This window comes from Bombina bombina, chromosome 4 (assembly GCF_027579735.1).
Source record: "Bombina bombina isolate aBomBom1 chromosome 4, aBomBom1.pri, whole genome shotgun sequence".
NCBI classification, from domain to species: Eukaryota; Metazoa; Chordata; class Amphibia; order Anura; family Bombinatoridae; genus Bombina; species Bombina bombina.
Window position 1 is genome coordinate 563,881,512 of NC_069502.1, and position 24,403 is coordinate 563,905,914.

The window sequence follows — 24,403 nt, forward strand, 5'->3', positions numbered from 1 at the left end:
AGAGTCCATGAGCTAGTGACGTATGGGATATACATTCCTACCAGGAGGGGCAAAGTTTCCCAAACCTTAAAATGCCTATAAATACACCCCTCACCACACCCACAAATCAGTTTAACGAATAGCCAAGAAGTGGGGTGATAAGAAAAAAAGTGCGAAGCATATAAAATAAGGAATTGGAATAATTGTGCTTTATACAAAAAAATCATAACCACCACAAAAAAGGGTGGGCCTCATGGACTCTTGTTAATATGAAAGAAATGAATTTATCAGGTAAGTTCTTACATAAATTATGTTTTCTTTCATGTAATTAACAAGAGTCCATGAGCTAGTGACGTATGGGATAATGACTACCCAAGATGTGGATCTTTCCACACAAGAGTCACTAGAGAGGGAGGGATAAAATAAAGACAGCCAATTCCTGCTGAAAATAATCCACACCCAGAATAAAGTTTAACAAAAAACATAAGCAGAAGATTCAAACTGAAACCGCTGCCTGAAGAACTTTTCTACCAAAAACTGCTTCAGAAGAAGAAAATACATCAAAATGGTAGAATTTAGTAAAAGTATGCAAAGAGGACCAAGTTGCTGCTTTGCAGATCTGGTCAACCGAAGCTTCATTCCTAAACGCCCAGGAAGTAGATACTGACCTAGTAGAATGAGCTGTAATTCTCTGAGGCGGAATTTTACCCGACTCAACATAGGCAAGATGAATTAAAGATTTCAACCAAGATGCCAAAGAAATGGCAGAAGCTTTCTGGCCTTTCCTAGAACCGGAAAAGATAACAAAGAGACTAGAAGTCTTACAGAAAGATTTCGTAGCTTCAACATAATATTTCAAAGCTCTAACAACATCCAAAGAATGCAACGATTTCTCCTTAGAATTCTTAGGATTATGACATAATGAAGGAACCACAATTTCTCTACTAATGTTGTTGGAATTCACAACTTTAGGTAAAAATTCAAAAGAAGTTCGCAACACCGCCTTATCCTGATGAAGAATCAGAAAAGGAGACTCACAAGAAAGAGCAGATAATTCAGAAACTCTTCTGGCAGAAGAGATGGCCAAAAGGAACAAAACTTTCCAAGAAAGTAATTTAATATCCAATGAATGCATAGGTTCAAATGGAGGAGCTTGAAGAGCCCCCAGAACCAAATTCAAACTCCAAGGAGGAGAAATTGATTTAATGACAGTCTTTATACGAACCAAAGCTTGTACAAAACAATGAATATCAGGAAGAATAGCAATCTTTCTGTGAAAAAGAACAGAAAGAGCAGAGATTTGACCTTTCAAGAAACTTGCGGACAAACCCTTATCTAAACCATCCTGAAGAAATTGTAATATTCTCGGTATTCTAAAAGAATGCCAAGAAAAATGATGAGAAAGACACCAAGAAATATAAGTCTTCCAGACTCTATAATATATCTCTCTGGATACAGATTTACGAGCCTGTAACATAGTATTAATCACAGAGTCAGAGAAACCTCTTTGACCAAGAATCAAGCGTTCAATCTCCATACCTTTAAATTTAAGGATTTCAGATCCTGATGGAAAAAAGGACCTTGAGACAAAAGGTCTGGTCTTAACGGAAGAGTCCACGGTTGGCAAGAGGCCATCCGGACAAGATCCGCATACCAAAACCTGTGAGGCCATGCCGGAGCTACCAGCAGAACAAACGAGCATTCCTTCAGAATCTTGGAGATTACTCTTGGAAGAAGAACTAGAGGCGGAAGATATAGGCAGGATGATACTTCCAAGGAAGTGAAAATGCATCCACTGCCTCCGCCTGAGGATCCCGGGATCTGGACAGATACCTGGGAAGTTTCTTGTTTAGATGAGAAGCCATCAGATCTATTTCTGGAAGTTCCCACATTTGAACAATCTGAAGAAATACCTCTGGGTGAAGAGACCATTCGCCCGGATGCAACGTTCGGCGACTGAGATAATCCGCTTTCCAATTGTCCATACCTGGGATATAAACCGCAGAGATTAGACAGGAGCTGGATTCCGCCCAAACCAAAATTCGAGATACTTCTTTCATAGCCAGAGGACTGTGAGTCCCTCCTTGATGATTGATGTATGCCACAGTTGTGACATTGTCTTATCTGAAAACAATGAACAACTCTCTCCTCAGAAGAGGCCAAGACTGAAGAGCTCTGAAAATTGCACGGAGTTCCAAAATATTGATCGGAAATCTCACCTCCTGAGATTCCCAAACCCCTTGTGCCGTCAGATACCCCCACACAGCTCCCCAACCTGTAAGACTTGTATCTGTTGAGATTATAGTCCAGGTCGGAAGAACAAAGAAGCCCCCTGAACTAAACGATGGTGATCTGTCCACCATGTCAGAGAGTGTCGTAAAATCGGTTTAAAGATATTAATTGAGATATCTTTGAGTAATCCCTGCACCATTGGTTCAGCATACAGAGCTGAAGAGGTCGCATGTGAAAACGAGCAAAGGAGATCGCATCTGATGCGGCAGTCCTAAGACCCAACATTTCCATGCATAAGGCTACCAAAGGGAATGATTGTGACTGAAGGTTTTGACAAGCTGATATCAATGTTAAACTTCTCTTGTCTGACAAGGACAGAGTCATAGACACTGAATTTATCTAGAAACCTAAAAAGGTTACCCTTGTCTGAGGAATCAATGAACTGATTGGTAAATTGATCCTCCAACCATGAACTTGAAAAAACAACACAAGTCGATTCGTATGAGATTCTTCGAAAATGAGAAGACTGAGCAAGTACCAAGATATCGTCCAAATAAGGAAATACCAAAACCCTATTCTCTGATTACAGAAAGAAGGGCACCGAGAACCTTTGAAAAAAATTCTTGGAACTGAGGCTAGGCCAAACAGTAGAGCCACAAAACTGGTAATGCTTGTCTAAAAAGAGAATCTCAGACACTAAAAGTGATCTGGATGAATCGGAATATGCAGATACACATCCTGTAAATCTATTGTAGACATATAATGCCCTTGCTAAACAAAAGGCAGGATAGTCCTACAGTAACCATCTTGAATGTTGGTATCCTAACATAACGATTCAATAATGATAGATCCAGAACTGGTCTGAAGGAATTGACCTTCTTTGGTACAATGAAGAGATAAAATAAAACCCCAGCCCCTGTTCCAGAACTGGAACTGGCATAAATACTCCAGCCAACTCTAGATCTGAAACACATTTCAGAAATGCTGAGCCTTGCTGTGTCAACTGGGACACGGGAAAGAAAAGAATCTCTTAGCAGGAGGCCTTAACTTGAAGCCAATTCTGTACCTTTCTGAAACAATGTTTCTGAAACCAGAGATTAAGAACGGAATTGATCCAAATTTCTTTGAAGAAAACGTAATCTGCCCCATACCAGCTGAGCTGGAATAAGGGCCGCACCTTCATAGGTACTTAGGAGCTGGCTATAGGTTTCTATAAGGCTTGGATATATTCCAAACTGGAAATAGTTTCCAAACTGATACCGCTCCTGAGGATGAAGGATCAGGCTTTTGTTCCTTGTTGTGAGGAAAGGAACGAAATGATTATTTACCCTGGAAAGAAAGGGAAAGCAAAGTTGACTTAGAAGACATGTCAGTATTCCAAGTTTAATCCATAAAGCTTTTCTAGCTAAAATAGCTAGAGACATATACCTGACATCAACTCTAATGATATCAAAAGATGGTATCAACAATAAAATTATTAGCATGTTATAGAATAATAATAATGCTATAAAATTATGATCTGTTACTTGTTGCGCTAAAGCTTCTAACCAAAAAGTTGAAGCTGCAGCAACATCCGCTAAAAATATAGCAGGTCTAAGAAGATTACCTGAACATAAGTAAGCTTTTCTTAGAAAAGATTCAATTTTCCTATCTAAAGGATCCTTATATGAAGTACTATCTGCCATAGGAATAGTAGTACATTAGCAGGAGTAGAGACAGCCCCATAACCTTAGGGATTTTTGTCCCAAAAAACTCTAATCTGTCAGATGGCACAGGATATAATTTGCTTAAACGTCTAGAAGGAGTAAATAAATTACCCAAATTATTCCATTCCCTGGAAATTACTACAGAAATAGCATCAGGGAGATAAAACACTTCTGGAATAACTACAGGAGATTTAAAAACCTTATTTAAACGTTTACATTTAGTATCAAGAGGACCAGAATCCTCTATTTCTAATGCAAATAACACTTCTTTAAGAAAAGAACGAATAAATTCCATCTTGAACAAATACAAAGATTTATCAGCATCAACCTCTGAGACAGAAACCTCTGAACCAGAAGAACCATTATCAGTATCAGAATGATGATGTTCATTTAAAAATTCATCTGAAAAAAAGAGAAGTTTTAAAAGACTTTTATGTATACTAGAAGGAGAAATAACAGACATAGCCTTCTTAATGGATTTAAAAAATAAAATCTCTTATGTTATCAGGAACACTCTGAAAATTAGATGTTGACGGACAGCAACAGGTAATGTAACAGTACTAAAGGAAATTTTATCTGCATTAATAAGTTTGACATGACATGCAATACAAATAACAGCTGGAGAAAACAGATACCAAAAGTTTATAGCAGACTTAGCTTGGTAGCTCCAGCACTGTGCAGTGATTTTCCTGTAGTATCTTCTGACTCAGTTGCAACGTGGAACATCTTGCAATATGTAAAAGAAAAAAACAACATATAAAGCAAAATTGATCAAATTCCTTAAATGACAGTTTCAGGAATGGGAAAAAAATGCCAGTGAACAAGCTTCTAGCAACCGGAAGCAATAAATAATGAGACTTAAATAATGTGGAGACAAAAATGACGCCCATATTTTTTAGCGCCAAAAAAGACGCCCACATTATTTGGCACCTAAATGCTTTTGGCGCCAAAAATGACGCCACATCCGCAACGCCGACATCTTTGACGCAAAATAACGTCAAAAAATGACGCAACTTCCGGCGACACGTATGACGCCGGAAACGGAAAAGAATTTTTGCGCCAAAAAAGTCCGCGCCAAGAATGACACAATAAAATGAAGCATTTTCAGCCCCCGCGAGCCTAACAGCCCACAGGGAAAAAAGTCAAATTTTTGAGGTAAGAAAAAATATGATAATTCAATGCATAATCCCAAATATGAAACTGACTGTCTGGAAATAAGGAAAGTTGAACATTCTGAGTCAAGGCAAATAAATGTTTGAATACATATATTTAGAACTTTATAAATAAAGTGCCCAACCATAGCTTAGAGTGTCACAGAAAATAAGACTTACTTACCCCAGGACACTCATCTACATGTTTGTAGAAAGCCAAACCAGTACTGAAACGAGAATCAGTAGAGGAAATGGTAAATATAAGAGTATATCGTCGATCTGAAAAGGGAGGTAAGAGATGAATCTCTACGACCGATAACAGAGAACCTTATGAAATAGACCCCGTAGAAGGAGATCACTGCATTCAATAGGCAATACTCTCTTCACATCCCTCTGACATTCACTGCACGCTGAGAGGAAAACCGGGCTCCAACTTGCTGCGGAGCGCATATCAACGTAGAATCTAGCACAAACTTACTTCACCACCTCCCTTGGAGGCAAAGTTTGTAAAACTGATTTGTGGGTGTGGTGAGGGGTGTATTTATAGGCATTTTAAGGTTTGGGAAACTTTGCCCCTCCTGGTAGGAATGTATATCCCATACGTCACTAGCTCATGGACTCTTGTTAATTACATGAAAGAAACATAATTTATGCTTACCTGATAAATTTATTTCTCTTGTAGTGTATCCAGTCCATGGATCATCCATTACTTGTGGGATATTCTCCTTCCCAACAGGAAGTTGCAAGAGGATCACCCACAGCAGAGCTGCTATATAGCTCCTCCCCTCACTGCCATATCCAGTCATTCGACCGAAACAAGCCGAGAAAGGAGAAACCATAGGGTGCAGTGGTGACTGTAGTTCAATTAAAATTTAGACGTGCCTGAAAAGGACAGGGCGGGCCATGGACTGGATACACTACAAGAGAAATAAATTTATCAGGTAAGCATAAATTATGTTTTCTCTTGTTAAGTGTATCCAGTCCACGGATCATCCATTACTTGTGGGATACCAATACCAAAGCTAAAGTACACGGATGATGGGAGGGACAAGGCAGGAACTTAAACGGAAGGAGCCACTGCCTGTAGAACCTTTCTCCCAAAAACAGCCTCCGAAGAAGCAAAAGTATCAAATTTGTAAAATTTGGAAAAAGTATGAAGGGAAGACCAAGTTGCAGCCTTGCAAATCTGTTCAACAGAGGCCTCATTTTTAAAGGCCCAGGTGGAAGCCACAGCTCTAGTAGAATGAGCTGTAATCCTTTCAGGAGGCTGCTGTCCAGCAGTCTCATAGGCTAAACGGAGTATACTCCGAAGCCAAAAAGAAAGAGAGGTTGCCGAGGCCTTCTGACCTCTCCTCTGTCCAGAGTAAACAACAAACAGGTTAGATGTTTGGCGAAAATCTTTAGTAGCCTGTAAGTAAAACTTCAAGGCACGGACTACGTCTAGATTATGCAAAAGGCGTTCCTTCTTTGAAGAAGGATTAGGACATAATGATGGAACACCAATCTCTCGATTGATATTCTTGTTAGAAACCACCTTAGGTAAAAACCCAGGTTTTGTACGCAGAACAACTTTATCTGAATGAAAGATCAGATAAGGAGAATCACAATGTAAGGCAGATAACTCCGAGACTCTTCGAGCCAAGGAAATAGCCATCAGAAAAAGAACTTTCCATGAAAGAAGTTTGATATCAATGGAATGAAGGGGTTCAAACGGAACCCCTTGAAGAACTTTAAGAACCAAGTTTAAGCTCCATGGAGGAGCAACAGGTTTAAACACAGGCTTAATTCTAACTAAAGCTTGACAAAATGCCTGAACGTCTGGAACTTCTGCCAGACGCTTGTGTAAAAGAATAGACAGAGCAGAAATCTGTCCCTTTAAAGAACTAGCTGATAATCCTTTGTCCAAACCCTCTTGGAGGAAGGACAATATCCTAGGAATCCTAACCCTACTCCATGAGTAATTCTTGGATTCACCCCAATGAAGATATTTACGCCATATCTTGTGGTAAATTTTCCTGGTGACAGGCTTTCGTGCCTGTATTAAGGTATCAATTACTGACTCGGAGAAGCCACGCTTTGATAGGATCAAGCGTTCAATCTCCATGCAGTCAGTTTCAGAGAAAGTAGATTCGGATGATTGAAAGGACCTTGTATTAGAAGGTCTTGTCTCAGAGGCAGAGTCCATGGTGGAAAGGATGACATGTCCACTAGGTCTGCATACCAGGTCCTGCGTGGCCACGCAGGCGCTATCAATATCACCGATGCTCTTTCCTGTTTGATTTTGGCAATCAGACGAGGGAGCAGAGGAAACGGTGGAAACACATTAGCCAGGTTGAAGAACCAAGGCGCTGCTAGAGCATCTATCAGTGCCGCTTCTGGGTCCCTGGACCTGGATCCGTAACAAGGAAGCTTGGCGTTTTGGCGAGACGCCATGAGATCCAATTCTGGTTTGCCCCAACGGAGAACCAATTGAGCAAACACCTCCGGATGGAGTTCCCATTCCCCCGGATGAAAAGTCTGACGACTTAGAAAATCCGCCTCCCAGTTCTCTACACCTGGGATATGGATCGCTGACAGGTGGCAAGAGTGAGTCTCTGCCCAGCGAATTATCTTGGACATCGCTAGGGAACTCCTGGTTCCCCCTTGATGGTTGATGTAAGCCACATTTGTGATGTTGTCCGACTGAAATCTGATGAACCTCAGTGTTGCTAGCTGAGGCCAAGCCAGAAGAGCATTGAATATTGCTCATAAATCCAGAATATTTATTGGGAGGAGTTTCTCCTCCTGAGTCTATGAACCCTGAGCCTTCAGGGAGTTCCAGACTGCACCCCAACCTAGAAGGCTGGAATCTGTAGTTACAATTGCCCAATCTGGTCTGCGAAAGGTCATACCCTTGGACAGATGGGCCCGAGATAACCACCAGAGAAGAGAATCTCTGCTTTCCTGATCCAGATTTAGTAGAGGGGACAAATCTGTGTAATCCCCATTCCACTGACTGAGCATGCATAATTGTAGCGGTCTGAGATGCAGGCGCGCGAATGGCACTATGTCCATCGCCGCAACCATTAAGCCGATTACTTTCATGCACTGAGCCACCGTGGGGCGCGGAATGGAGTGAAGAACACGGCAAGCATTTAGAAGTTTTGATAACCTGGACTCCGTCAGGTAAATTTTCATTTCTACAGAATCTATTAGAGTCCCTAGGAAGGAAACCCTTGTGAGAGGAGATAGAGAACTCTTTTCTTCGTTCACTTTCCACCCATGCGACCTCAGGAATGCCAGAACTATCTCTGTATGAGATTTGGCAATTTGAAAGCTTGACGTCTGTATCAGGATATCGTCCAGGTAAGGAGCCACCGCTATGCCTCGCGGTCTTAGGACCGCCAGAAGTGAGCCCAGAACCTTTGTAAAAATTCTTGGGGCTGTAGCCAACCCGAATGGAAGAGCTACAAATTGGTAATGCCTGTCTAGAAAGGCAAACCTCAGGAACTGATGATGATTCTTGTGAATCGGAATGTGAAGGTAGGCATCCTTTAAGTCCACTGTGGTCATGTACTGACCCTCTTGGATCATGGGTAAAATGGTTCGAATAGTTTCCATCTTGAATGACGGAACTCTGAGGAATTTGTTTAGGATCTTTAAATCCAAAATTGGTCTGAAGGTTCCCTCTTTTTTGGGAACCACAGATTTGAATAAAACCCCTGTCCTTGTTCCGTCCACGGAACTGGATGGATCACTCCCATTACAAGGAGATCTTGTATGCAGCTTAGGAATGCCTCTTTCTTTATCTGGTTTGCAGATAATCTTGAAAGGTGAAATCTCCCTTGTGGAGGAGAAGCTTTGAAGTCCAGAAGATATCCCTGAGATATGATCTTCAGGGATCCTGAACGTCTCTTGCCCACGCCTGGGCGAAGAGAGAGAGTCTGCCCCCTACTAGATCCGTTGTCGGATAGGGGGCCGCTCGTTCATGCTGTCTTAGAGGCAGCAGCAGGCTTTCTGGCCTGCTTGCCCTTGTTCCAGGACTGGTTAGGTTTCCAGGCCTGTTTGGATTGAGCAAAAGTTCTCTCTTGTTTTGAAGCAGAGAAAGTTGATGCTGCACCTGCCTTGAAATTTCGAAAGGCACGAAAATTAGACTGTTTGGCCTTTGATTTGGCCCTGTCCTGAGGAAGGGTATGACCCTTACCTCCAGTAATGTCAGCAATAATTTCTTTCAAACCAGGCCCGAATAAGGTCTGCCCCTTGAAAGGAATGTTGAGTAATTTAGACTTTGAAGTCACATCAGCTGACCAGGATTTGAGCCATAGCGCCCATACGCGCCTGGATGGCGAATCCAGAATTCTTAGCCGTTAGTTTAGTCAAATGAACAATGGCATCAGAAACAAATGAGTTAGCTAGCTTAAGAGTTCTAAGCTTGTCAACAATTTCAGTCAATGGAGCTGTATGGATGGCCTCTTCCAGGGCCTCAAACCAGAATGCCGCCGCAGCAGTGACAGGCGCAATGCATGCAAGGGGCTGTAAAATAAAACCTTGTTGAATAAACATTTTCTTAAGGTAACCCTCTAATTTTTTATCCATTGGATCTGAAAAAGCACAACTGTCCTCAACCGGGATAGTGGTAAGCTTTGCTAAAGTAGAAACTGCTCCCTCCACCTTAGGCATAGTGGCATCTATTGGAAACATTTTTCTAAATATAGGAGGTGGGGAAAAGGACACACCGGGCCTATCCCACTCCTTACTAATAATTTCTGTAAGCCTTTTAGGTATTGGAAAAACATCAGTACTCACCGGCACTGCATAGTATTTATCCAGCCTACACAATTTCTCTGGCACTGCAATTGTGTCACAGTCATTCAGAGCAGCTAATACCTCCCCAAGCAATACACGGAGGTTCTCAAGCTTAAATTTAAAATTAGAAATCTCTGAATCAGGTCTCCACGATTCAGAGACGTCACCCACAGACTGAAGCTCTCCGTCCTCAGGTTCTGCATATTGTGACGCAGTATCAGACATGGCTCTTACAGCATCTACGCGCTCTGTATCTTGTCTAACCCCAGAGCTATCGCGCTTGCCTCTCAATTCAGGCAATCTGGATAATACCTCTGACAGGGTATTATTCATGATTGCAGCCATGTCCTGCAAAGTAATCGCTATGGGCGTCCCTGATGTACTTGGCGCCATATTGGCGTGCGTCCCTTGAGCGGGAGGCGAAGGGTCCGACACGTGGGGAGAGTTAGTCGGCATAACTTCCCCCTCGACAGACCCCTCTGGTGACAATTCTTTTATAGATAAAGACTGATCTTTACTGTTTAAGGTGAAATCAATACATTTAGTACACATTCTCCTATGGGGCTCCACCATGGCTTTTAAACATAATGAACAAGTATCCTCTGTTTCAGACATGTTTGTACAGACTAGCAATGATTCTAGCAAGCTTGGAAAACACTTTAAAGCAAGTTAACAAGCAATATAAAAAAAAGTTACTGTGCCTTTAAGAGAAACAAATTTTGACAAAATTTGAAATAACAGTGAAAAAAGGCAGTTACACTAACAACATTTTTACAGTGTATGTAACAAGTCAGCAGAGCATTGCACCCACTTGCAAATGGATGATTAACCCCTTAATAACAAAAACAGAATAATAAATGACAAAAACGTTTTTTTAAACACAGTCACAACAACTGCCACAGTCTACTGTGATTGTTACCCTCCTCAAACACGACTTTGAAGCCTTTTGAGCCCTTCAGAGATGTCCTGTATCATGCAGAGGGAAGCTGAATGTCTCTGTCAGTATTTTTATCTGCACAGAAAAGCACTAAAATAGGCCCTTCCCACTCATATTGCAACAGTGGAAAGCCCGTTACTAGGCAAAAATCAAGCCAGCCATGTGCAAAAAAACTAGGCCCCAATAAGTTTTGTCACCAAACATATATAAAAACGATTAACATGCCAGGAAACGTTTTATATTACACTTTTATAAGAGTATGTATCTCTGTTAATAAGCCTGATACCAGTCGCTATCACTGCATTTAAGGCTTAACTTACATTAATCCGGTATCAGCAGCATTTTTCTAGCAAATTCCATCCCTAGAAATATGTTAACTGCACATACCTTATTACAGGAAAACCTGCACGCTATTCCCCCTCTGAAGTTACCTCACTCCTCAGAATATGTGAGAACAGCAATGGATCTTAGTTACTTCTGCTAAGATCATAGAACTCACAGGCAGATTCTTCTTTTAATGTTGCCTGAGTTGAAACAGTACACTCCGGTACCATTTAAAAATAAACTTTTGATTGAAGTTAAAAAACTAACTATAATACACCACTCTCCTCTTACTACGTCCATCTTTGTTGAGAGTTGCAAGAGAATGACTGGATATGGCAGTGAGGGGAGGAGCTATATAGCAGCTCTGCTGTGGGTGATCCTCTTGCAACTTCCTGTTGGGAAGGAGAATATCCCACAAGTAATGGATGATCTGTGGACTGGATACACTTAACAAGAGAAATATATATTCATGTCAAGGGATATTCAGATATTCCGGACAGATATCAGTGTTAAAATGTAACTAGTGCTAATTTTGAAAAAAGTGGTTTGGAAATAGCAAAGTGCTACTTGTACTTATTGCCCTATAAATTGCAAAAAAAAAAAACAAAGAACATGTAAACATTGGGTATTTCTAAACTCAAGACAAAATTTAGAAACTATTTAGCATGATTGTTTTTTGGTGGTCGTAGATGTGTAACAGATTTTGGAGGTCAAAGTAAACAAAGTGTGTTTTTTTCCATTTTTTCCTCATTTTATAATTTTTTTTATAGTAAATTATAAGATATGATGAAAATAATGGTATCTTTAGAAAGTCCATTTAATAATATGTGTGGGTACAGTAAATGAGTAAGAGGAAAATTACAGCTAAACACTAACACTGCAGAAATGTAAAAATAGCCCTTGTCCTTAAGGGTAAGAAAATTGAAAAATGGTCCAGTCATTAAGGGGTTAATATTGTATTTTTTGTCTAAATCATGAATGTCTAATTATGAGTTTACTGTCCATTTAAGTGCAACTCCTTAATTTAAAAGATAAGTTTATTTAAAAAATTTCACATACTATTTTTGAGGTCAGTGAGGAAGTACTGCTGTATAAAACACACCTGACATATCTTTACATTTTTGTTCCCATTGGATTTACGTTATTGAACTGGCTTAATCATTCCTATCTTGGAAAAGTGTTCCCAATGAAAAATAGAAAATTAATGCAATAATAAAGAAAAAAGAAAAAAAAAAAATCACAAAAGGCTCAGAAATCCTGGAACCAGAGAATGGAAAACTTAAAGGGACAGTCTACACCTTAGTCATCTTAAAGTCTTACCTTAAATTTCACTGCAAATAGCCTAGTGCACCCCTTTCTATATTATGCAGCACTGATCTGGGCTGTAGAATAAGTTAACTAGTTACAAAAGACTCATTAGTTGTGCCTAGATGCAGCCCAGATCATGATGTCATCAGTGGGCAGAGCTTGGAAGTCATTTCAAAGTGGAAACAATATTCATTTAAAAAAAGCTTTGTTACTGTTCCTGCTGCATGAAATATAAAGGGTGCAGAAGAATATTTGCAGCGTAATCTAAGGTAAGAGTTTAAGATGACTAAGATGTTAGACTGTTTCTTTAAATAAACTTTATGAATAAATAGAGCAAATTGAAATAAACCTGAACCTTATGAAACCGCTACTTGATTACATTTTTTTATGCCAATAAAATCCTTGTTATAATTTTAAGTGCAACAATCAGGAAGCGCTCAAACACTTGCTGTGTTGAATCTTCGGTATCCTGCAGTGCACTTCACGTAGACATACACACCCCCTTTACGTTTCAGTGACGTAATCACACTCGATCAGCTGTCCTGGTGCGGAGAAAAGAGCGTTCCACCATCGCTCAAAAAAATATAGCCAGCAACAATCAGCGCACCCAGTAAAGATGAAAGACAAGGATACTCAGAGCATGTAAATACCTGTTTTTATTTCATAACGTCAAATCCAACAGGAATCATAGCAAAACAGGCAATAAAAGCAAATGCAGCTTAGGACTGGCAGCATAGGTCAAAACTGGCCAGACGCGTTTCCTAATGTGTCAGAACATAACTTCTTACTCAGTGACCATGGTTTGGATGAAGATCAATTTTTATATGTTTATATACTTTTTAGAAATAAACTTTTTATACTATTTGGCATTTTTGGAAATAGACATTTGATTTTTAACTAAGGAGTGAATCTCTGAATATGTGGGGGGCTATGTCAGATGTAAGACTCATGAAAAATCCTTACAGTAATTAGCACTTTGAAATGATGTGCTATACACTTGTGAGAGGGTTATTCTTACAATTTGGTTGTGGGGGGCAGCTGATAAGGATTGACTGCACTATTGTGGCACTCTCCTCTGTCATTTTTATCAACAGCATCTCAGAAAACTCTGCCTTGCCAGATTCAGCAACTTGGAATCCGGTGCATTATACTTGTGAGTTAGGGTCATCCCTGTTGATACCCTCTGATTGTTTTGATTTTAACTGAGCTATTTGTGGTGCTCATCTGTTTGAAACGCAGCAATTCAAGAGGAGCAGCATACACCAAAGGAATTAAATGTTTACCAGACTGGACGAAATAAACTGAAACTAGAAAAAACAAGCAGTCAAACAACTCAAACTGTAGGAAGGAAAGCAGAAATTAGTATATAAAGCATCAGGTGTGAGCTTAGCCCAGGTTTGTCTTGGAGTCAGATTGAGGATAAGGAAATCCACCAGATGAGTAACAAATACTTCGCATAATTGGCACTAATGCAAACTAAGGCAATTCTAGTATTTGAGTCCTACCCCTAATGTTCCATTCTGGCTTCCAACATTCCTTCAAAATACTATAGGGACATTTGGGCTTATTCTCTAGCCAATCACTGTTGCTAAAACCATTGTTTTATGTTTCTAGCCTTTGCTGCCTTGAGTGTGATTTGAGTCTTTAATACTCAACATTGCAGCAGTTTTACATCTCATAAAAATATCACATTGATATATTGGCCCATATTTGACAGAGGTGAAAAATGTTCACAGACCTCATAATGATGAATAGATAAAATGTTTATTTTTCCATAAGTGTTTCCTTTTAGTGGGAGGTATAACTGAGGAAGAACCACTACCCCTCACCAGAAAGGATCCACTGAGCCAAAGCACTATAATCCATAGAAGCAAATATTGCAAACAACAATGACCATGTCTTTAATCCCTTAAAGGTAAGGTCTCGAGATCCATCTCAGTAATGTCTTAGAAACGAGAAGATACTACCACCACAGTAAACTGATACATAAAGTATATAGAGTGACTGAGAATAAGGAAAATGATAAATGTTGCAACAAGAGTAAAACAGATAGAGCGAGTGTGCTGTTCTAAGAACGATCACAATAACTTTAAATGGAGTCAGCATTACTGAAGCCAGTAGATTTTAACTACTATATGAATGTACAAACTATTTATTCAACTAGTGCCTTATTATCAGTGTCAACATAAGCAAATGCCAATATCGCTGAACTTACCTTTATTTGTGAAAAAGGCCTATCATAGCTTCCAACGTAAAGCAGCCCAACATTCTGTGTAAGAAGTCTAGACAAGAGAAAAAAAAATAACATTAATGTCCTTGTAAAACTCTAAAGAAACAAACAGGGAAAAAGGAAATTTATGCTTACCTGATAAATTTATTTCTTTTATGATATGACGAGTCCACGGATTTCATCCTTACTTATGGGATTACGCCTCCTGGTCAGCAGGAGGAGGCAAAGAGCACCACAGCAGAGCTGTATATATAGCTCCTCCCTTCCCTCCCACTCCAGTCATTCGACCGAAGTTAGGAAGTGAAAGGAAAAGCCAAAGGTGCAGAGGTGACTGAAGTTTAACAAAAAAGAGTAAATACCGGTCTTAGAAATGACAGGGTGGGCCGTGGACTCGTCATATCGTAAAAGAAATAAATTTATCAGGTAAGCATAAATTTCCTTTTCTTTTACAAGATATGATGAGTCCACGGATTTCATCCTTACTTATGGGATACAATACCAAAGCTATAGGACACGGATGAAAGGGAGGGACAAGACAGGAACCTAAACAGAAGGCACCACTGCTTGAAGAACCTTTCTCCCAAAAACAGCCTCAGAAGAAGCAAAGGTATCAAATTTGGAAAATTTGGAAAAAGTGTGAAGAGATGAAGTTGCAGCCTTGCAAATCTGTTCAACAGAAGCATCGTTTTTAAATGCCCATGACAAAGCCACAGCCCTAGTGGAATGAGTCGTAATTCTTTCAGGAGGCTGCTGTCCAGCAGTCTCATATGCCAGACGGATGATACTCTTCAGCCAAAAGGAAAGAGAGGTAGCCGTAGCTTTCTGGCCCCTACGTTTCCCAGAAAAAACAATAAATAATGAAGATGATTGATGAAATTCTTTAGTCGCCTGCAAGTAAAACATCAGGGCACGGACCACGTCCAAATTATGCAACAGATGCTCCTTCTTAAAATAAGGATTAGGACACAATGAAGGAACAACCATTTCCTGATTAATATTCTTATTAGAAACAACCTTAGGAAGGAAACCAGGTTTCGTACGTAAAACCACCTTATCAGAATGGAAAATAAGATAAGGAGAGTCACATTGTAAAGCTGAAAGCTCAGAAACTCTGCGAGCAGAAGAAATAACAACCAAAAATAAAACCTTAATATCTATGGAATGCATGGGTTCAAACGGAACCCCTTGAAGAACATTAAGAACTAAATTCAAACTCCAGGGTGGAGCAATTGGTCTTAACACAGGCTTGATTCTAGTCAAAGCCTGACAAAAAGACTGAACGTCTGGAATATCTGCCAGACGCTTGTGTAGCAAAATTGACAAAGCAGAAATTTGTCCCTTTAAGGAACTTGCTGACAACCCTTTCTCCAATCCTTCTTGGAGAAAAGATAAAATCCTAGGAATCCTAACTCTACTCCATGAGTAGCCCTTGGATTCGCACCAATAAAAATATTTACGCCATATCTTATGGTAGATCTTTCTTGTGACAGGCTTACGTGCCTGAATCAAAGTATCAATGACCGAATCAGAGAACCCCCGCTTAGATAAAATCAAGCGTTCAATCTCCAAGCAGTCAGCTGCAGAGAAACCAGATTCGGATGATGGAAGGGTCCCTGAATGAGAAGGTCCTTCCTCAATGGAAGCTTCCACAGTGGCAGAGAGGACATGTCCACTAGATCGGCATACCAAGTCCTGCGAGGCCACGCAGGAGCGATGAGAATTACCGAAGCTCTCTCCTGTTTGATCCGAGCAATCACCCGGGGAAGGAGAGCAAACGGTGGAAACACATAAGCTAGGTTGAATGACCAAGGCACTGCCAAGGCATCTATCAGTTCGGCCTGAGGATCCCTGGACCTGGATCTGTACCTCGGGAGTTTGGCATTCTGACGAGATGCCATAAGATCCAACTCCGGTCTGCCCAATTTGAGGATCAGAGTGGCAAAGACCTCCGGATGAAACGTCTGTCTGCTCAAAAAATCCGCTTCCCAGTTGTCCACTCCTGGGATGTAGATTGCTGACAGATAACAAGAGTGAGCTTCCGCCACCAAATTATCTTGGATACGTCTGTCATCGCTAAGGAACTCCTTGTTCCTCCCTGATGATTGATGTAAGCCACAGTCGTGATGTGGTCCGACTGGAATCGGATGAATTTGGCAGATGCCAACTGAGGCCAAGCCTGAAGTGCATTGAATATTGCTCTCAATTCCAGAATATTGATTGGAAGAAGAGACTCCGACCGCGTCCATACCCCCTGAGCCTTCAGGGAATTCCAGACTGCACCCCAGCCTAAGAGACTGGCGTCTGTTGTCACTATCACGCAAGAGGGTCTGTGGAAGCACGTCCCCTGGGACAGATGATCCGGCGACAATCACCAAAGAAGAGAGTCTCTTGTCTCCCGATCCAGATTTATCTGAGGAGATAAATTTGCATAATCTCCTTTCCACTGCCTGAGCATGCACAGTTGTAGTGGTCTCAGATGAAAGCGAGCAAACGGAATGATGTCCATTGCCGCCGCCATCAATCCAATCACCTTGATGCACTGAGCCACTGATGGTCGAGGATTGGACTGAAGGGCTCGGCATGTATTCAGAATCTTTAACTTTCTGACTTTCGTCAAGAAAATTTTCATGGATATAGAATCTATTAGAGTTCCCAAGAAAGGAACCCTTGTCTGTGGAATTAGTGAACTCTTTTCTAGATTCACTTTCCCTCTGTAAGTTCTCAGAAAGGACAGGACCATGTCTGTATGAGATTTTGTCAGTTGGTAAGACGACGCCTGGATTAGAATATCGTCCAGATAAGGCGCCACTGCAATGCCCCGTGGTCTGAGAACCGCCAGAAGAGACCCCAGAACCTTCGTGAAGATCCTGGGTGCAGCGGCCAACCCGAAGGGAAGAGCCACAAACTGAAAATGTTTGTCCAGGAAGGCAAACCTTAGGAACTGGTGATGATCCTTGTGGATAGGAATATGAAGATATGCATCCTTCAAGTCCACGGTAGTCATATATTGACCCTCCTGGATCAATGGCAGAATTGTCCGAATAGTCTCCATCTTGAAAGGTGGGACTCTGAGAAACTTGTTTAGACTTTTGAGATCTAAAATGAGTCGAAACGTGCCCTCTTTTTTGGAACCACGAAAATATTTGAGTAAAACCCCTGCCCCTGTTCATGTATTGGAACGGGACGAATTACTCCCATAGTAGAGAGGTCTTTTACACAACGTAAGAACGCCTCTCTTTTTATCTGGTCTACAGACAATCGTGAAAGAAGAAACCTCCCCCTTGGGAGAGAATTTCTGAATTCCAGTTGATACCCTTGGGACACGATTTCCAGTGTCCAGGGGTCCTGAACATCTCTTATCCAAGCCTGGGTAAAGAGAGTAAGTCTGCCCCCTAGCAGATCCGGTCCCGGATCGCGGGCCGCCCCTTCATGCTGTCTTGGGAGCAGCAGCGGCCTTCTTGGGTTGTTCCAAGCCTGGTTGGGTCTCCAGACGGACTTGGCTTGAGCAAAATTCCCTTCCTGCTTAGAGGAAGAAGAAGAGGGGACTGCTTTGAAATCCCGAAAGGAACGGAAATTATTTTGTTTACCCCTCAGTTTAGCTGCTTTATCTTGAGGTAGGAGATGACTCTTACCTCCCATAATGTCAGAAATTATTTCTTTCAAGTCAGGCCCGAATAGGGTTTTTCCTTTGAAAGGAATAGCCAAAAGCTTTGACTTAGATGACACATCAGCAGACCAAGATTTTAACCATAATGCATAAGGCAAATCCGGCATTCTTAGCCGCCAATTTGGCAATCTAAAAATTAGCCATCTTAAGAGCCTTAATTCTATCTAAAATTTCCTCTAAAGGAGTCTCAGTCTTGAGAGACTCTTCTAAGGCGTCAAACCAAAAGGCCGCCGCAGTTGTAACTTATACAATACAGGCCGTCGGTTGTAAAAGAAAACCCTGATGAATAAATATCTTTTTCAGAAGACCCTCCAACTTTTTATCCATAGGATCTTTGAAAGCACAACTGTCCTCAATAGGAATAGTTGTACACTTAGCCAGGGTAGATATAGCTCCCTCCACCTTAGGGACTGTTTGTCAAGAGTCCTGGACAGTGTCAGCTATGGGGTACATTTTCTTAAAATTAGGAGAAGGTGAGAACGGGATACCCGGTACCGCTAAGTATTTGTCCATCTTACACAATTTCTCTGGTGGTACCACAATAGAGTCACAGTCATCCAGAGTCGCTAAAAACCTCCCAAAGTAACAGGCGGAGGTGTTCAAGCTTAAATCGGAAGGACATGATGTCCGAGTCCGTCTGAGGTAAAACACTTCCCGAGTCGGAAAGTTCCCCAACAGACAGAAGTTCCCTACCCCCAATTCAGATCCCTGTGAGGGTACTCGGAAATAGCCATCAATGCATCAGAAGTCGCAGGTATCAGAGTGGCCTCTGTTCTGCTGCGCTTGCCCTGCAACACTGGCAACTTACATAAAACCTCTGTAAGGGTAGATGACATAACTGCAGCCATATCCTGCAGAGTAAATGAAGTGGACGCGGTTGAAGAACACAGCGTCGCTTGGGTGGGCGTTAAAGGTTGTGACGCTTGGGGAGAAAGTAGCGGCATACCCTGATTCTCATCAGTCTGAGAAGCATCCTTAGACATACTTGCATTAAAGAAAATCTGTTCTTTACAATGTAAGGCCCTTTCAGTACATGAGGGACAAAAAGTAAGAGGGGGTTCCACATTGGCATCTAAACACATAGAAAAGGTACTTTCCTGAAGTTCAGACATGTTAAAAAGACTAGCAATAATAGTCGTTCTTTACTTGATATATTTAACTTTGAAGTCAAATCGTATAGTCAAATATTTAAAATAAAAAAGTCTACTGCGCCTTTAAATAATAAAAGCACAACAATTTTTCTGCTAGTAGTAAAAACAACTTTTGCAGCGATAAGCAGTGCCCTTATGTGCACAAACTAACTTAACAATACTGCTCCGTTTGCTCAGTTATGTTATATACAAATTTTTATAAAACTCCAGACACTTGCACCTCGCCACAGCCCTGCTGCGGCGCCTACCTGCCCCCAGACAACACTGATCTTCCGTGAGCAGCGCTCTCAAGTCTTTCGTACCCCTATGTGCACAAACTGACTGAGGCCACACCGGAACCCTGGAACTTGCTGCCGATCCGGATGAATACTGTGCGGCTGAGCGCGTGAAACTAGGCCCCGCCCACCGTGGGCGTAACTCGAGCCGTACTGAGACCCGCATGGGAAGAAGAAAACATGTCGGTTTCCCAACTAATAACTAAAAAACGCCATGTGACCCTCTTATATACACACTCACAAGCCAGTTATAAGGAATATAAATAACGACAGCTCTTAAGAATCAAACCACATCTCCTAGCGTCAGCCCACACAGTATAAGCATAAGTGAACACACTGATAAATAATCAAAATAAAAGGGAATTCCAGGCACACCATTTCCATTTATATAGTGCATACTGATTACCCCTAACCAGTACAGGGAATAATGTCAGCATGTTCTGATGTATCTAGTCTCCCCAGAAGCAAATGACTAAACATACCTCAATGCTGATTGCAGCATGACACGGTTCTCCACACTGAAGATGTTTCTTTACACTACCTTCAACCGCTCTGTGGGAACCAGCAGGATCTTAGATAATGTTTGCTAAGATCATCAACATCAGGGAAGAAAATAAAACGTCTCCACTCCTCTTGGGAAGTTATTGACCGACTATTTCTCCCTGAGAAAAATAGTACTCACTGGCACCATTTTAAAATAAAAAACTTCTTGATCGAAGAATCCAAACACCTCACTTTACCTCTTCCTATCACTAACACAGGCAAAGAGAATGACTGGAGTGGGAGGGAAGGGAGGAACTATATATACAGCTCTGCAGTGGTGCTCTTTGCCGCCTCCTGCTGACCAGGAGGCGTAATCCCATAAGTAAGGATGAAATCCGTGGACTCGTCATATCTTGTAAAAGAAAGATGCATTTTCATTCATGCACATTCACACATACAATTAGGAATGTAATTTAGTGTTTCAAACTTTAGTCTCCTTTAAAGAACATAAAAAACAATAGATATGGACTCCTTAAAAATACAATTAAGAAACTGTCTGCTTTTGAAAAAACATCAACAATTTATCTAACCAGTGAAGTCAACTTATAGCAGCAGAACAGGACTTAACAGCTACAGAAAAAGAAGTGTGATTACTGGAAATGCTACAAAGGAAAAGCAGAGATGCAAATTATGTTCTGTGATAGAATACTATAATGAGATCCACACTGTATTTCGTTCCAGCTTTTATAATGTGCTTAGGACTCAGGTTGTAGGTATAGTGTAATTCATTTATACTATAGCCTAGACACTGGAAAAGCTACTGATATCAGAAGTACAGTTTTAAATAAAAAAATACAAAAAATATTTTAACAGAATCTAATACAGGTACAAATCCCCATATCCAAAATCCAGTTTTCCCGCCAGTAAGTAACAATCTATTCTGCCTGTGTTTTTGGTTTGGTAAAGAAGCTGCAGGGTGAAGGTTCGCATGAGCAAGCCTACAGCCGAGAGTTAAGAAGTAGCGTTCGTCAGACCACTGCTTCTTAATCCACTACGCCAACTGAATAGTGGCGGAACTCAATCCTCCTGGACTATTTTGTCTGGGGTGATTGACAGCTCCTGCTTGTATGTGATTAGCCGGGCACGAGTGGGGAGCGGCCCAGCACACTTTGCCTTATGTGCAATGGGAAATAGGGGCAACATATTGCTGCCCACTAGCTATGATGCAGGGAGGACATACTAAAGTATTAAAATGATGTAAAACTACCTTTAGGTTGCATGTATAAGCTGTATTATGACAAATATTGCCTAAATAACATTACATATTGTTTACACCTGGTCCCATTCCCTCTCCAAACTGTCCCATTTTATAAATACAAATATAAAACAAATCTGAACTCCAAACCTTTTCTGGTCCCAAGTTGGATAAAAAAACATAATTTATGCTTACCTGATAAATTTATTTCTCTTGTAGTGTGTTCAGTCCACGGGTCATCCATTACTTATGGGATATATTCTCCTTCCCAACAGGAAGTTGCAAGAGGATCACCCAAGCAGAGCTGCTATATAGCTCCTCCCCTCACATGTCATATCCAGTCATTCGACCGAAACAAGACAAGAAAGGAGAAACTATAAGGTGCAGTGGTGACTGGAGTTTTAATTAAAATTTAGAACTGCCTCAAAAAAAGACAGGGCGGGCCGTGGACTGAACACACTACAAGAGGAATAAATTTATCAGGTAAGCATAAATTATGTTTTCTCTTGTTAAGTTTGTTCAGTCCACGGGTCATCCATTACTTATGGGATACCAATACCAATGCTAAAGTACATATATGATGGGAGGGACAAGGCAGGAACATTTAAACAGAAGGAACCACTGCCTGTAGAACCTTTCTCCCAAAAACAGTCTCCGAAGAAGCAAAAGTGTCAAATTTGTAAAATTTTGAAAAGGTATGAAGTGAAGACCAAGTTGCAGCCTTGCAAATCTGTTCAACAGAGGCCTCATTCTTAAAGGCCCAGGTGGAAGCCACAGCTCTAGTGGAATGAGCTGTAATTCTTTCAGGGGGCTGCTGTCCAGCAGTCTCATAGGCTAAACGTATTATGCTACGAAGCCAAAAAGAGAGAGAGGTGGCCGAAGCCTTTTGACCTCTCCTCTGTCCAGAATAAACGACAAACAGAGAAGAAGTTTGCCGAAAATCTTTAGTTGCCTGTAAGTAGAACTTCAGGGCACGGACTACGTCCAGATTATGCAAAAGACGTTCCTTCTTTGAAGAAGGATTAGGACATAATGATGGAACAACAATCTCTTGATTGATATTCCTGTTAGAAACTACCTTAGGTAAAAACCCAGGTTTAGTACGCAGAACTACCTTGTCTGAATGAAAAATCAGATAAGGAGAATCACAATGTAAGGCAGATAACTCAGAGACTCTTCGAGCCGAGGAAATAGCCATCAAAAACAGAACTTTCCAAGATAACAGATTAATATCAATGGAATGAAGGGGTTCAAACGGAACACCTTGAAGAACTTTAAGAACTAAGTTTAAGCTCCACGGCGGAGCAACAGTCTTAAACACAGGCTTAATCCTAGCTAAAGCTTGACAAAAAGCCTGAACGTCTGGAACTTCTGCCAGACGTTTGTGTAAAAGAATAGACAGAGCAGAAATCTGTCCCTTTAACAAACTAGCAGATAAACCCTTTTCTAAACCCTCTTGTAGAAAAGACAATATCTTAGGAATCCTAACCTTACTCCATGAGTAACTCTTGGATTCACACCAATATAAATATTTACGCCATATCTTATGGTAAATTTTTCAGGTAACAGGTTTCCGAGCCTGTATTAATGTATCAATAACCGACTCCGAGAAACCACGCTTTGATAGAATCAAGCGTTCAATCTCCATGCAGTCAGCCTCAGAGAAATTAGGCTTGGATGGTTGAAAGGACCCTGAATTAGAAGGTCCTGCCTCAGAGGCAGAGACCATGGTGGACAGGACGACATGTCCACTAGGTCTGCATACCAGGTCCTGCGTGGCCACGCAGGCGCTATCAGAATCACCGATGCTCTCTCCTGTTTGATCTTGGCAATCAGTCGAGGCAGCAATGGAAACGGTAGAAACACATAAGCCATGTTGAAAACCCAAGGGGCTGCTAGTGCATCTATCAGCACCGCTCCCGGGTCCCTGGACCTGGATCCGTAACAAGGAAGCTTGGCGTTCTGGCGAGATGCCATGAGATCCAGTTCCGGTTCGCCCCAACGAAGAATCAGTTGGGCAAAGACCTCCGGGGTGAAGTTCCCACTCCCCCGGATGAAAGGTCTGGTGACTTAGAAAGTCCGCCTCCCAGTTCTCCACGCCTGGGATGTAGATCGCTGACAGGTGGCAAGAGTGAGACTCTGCCCAGCGAATTATCTTCAAGACTTCTAACATCGCTAGGGAACTCCTGGTTCCCCCTTGATGGTTGATGTAAGCCACAGTCGTGATGTTGTCCGACTGAAATCTGATGAACCTCAGAGTTGCTAACTGAGGCCAAGCTAGAAGAGCATTGAATATTGCTCATAATTCCAGAATGTTTATTGGGAGGAGTTTCTCCTCCTGAGTCCACGATCCCTGAGCCTTCAGGGAGTTCCAGACTGCGCCCCAGCCTAGTAGGCTGGCATCTGTTGTTACAATCGTCCAATCTGGCCTGCGAAAGGTCATTCCTTTGGACAGATGGACTCGAGACAACCACCAGAGAAGAGAATCTCTGGCCTCCTAGTCCAGATTCAGTAGAGGGGACAGATCTGAGTAATCCCCATTCCACTGACTTAGCATGCATAATTGCAGCGGTCTGAGATGCAGGCGCGCAAATGGCACTATGTCCATTGCCGCGACCATTAAGCCAATTACTTCCATGCACTGAGCTACTGATGGGCTTGGAATGGAATGAAGGACACGGCAAGCATTTAGAATTTTTGATAACCTGGACTCCGTCAGGTAAATCTTCATCTCTACAGAATCTATAAGAGTCCCTAGAAAGGGAACCCTTGTGAGTGGTAATAGAGAACTCTTTTCCATGTTCACTTTCCACCCATGCGACCTCAGAAAAGCTAGAACTATCTCTGTATGAGACTTTGCATTTTGAAAACTTGACGCTTGTATCAAATGTATGAAATTAGCAGAGGATTGCACCCACTA

The 24,403-nt window shown here is 41.5% G+C and overlaps 1 protein-coding gene across 1 annotated transcript in view; it reads right to left on the reverse strand.

Annotated features, from left to right (window-relative positions):
• The window catches only part of RNGTT (RNA guanylyltransferase and 5'-phosphatase), a 1,295,116-nt gene that overhangs the window by 121,845 nt on the left and 1,148,868 nt on the right, over positions 1-24,403 (reverse strand). The window contains exon 14 of the mRNA XM_053710532.1: positions 14,638-14,704. Coding sequence (XP_053566507.1) covers positions 14,638-14,704 — 67 coding nt within the window. The remainder of the gene's footprint in view (positions 1-14,637; positions 14,705-24,403) is intronic.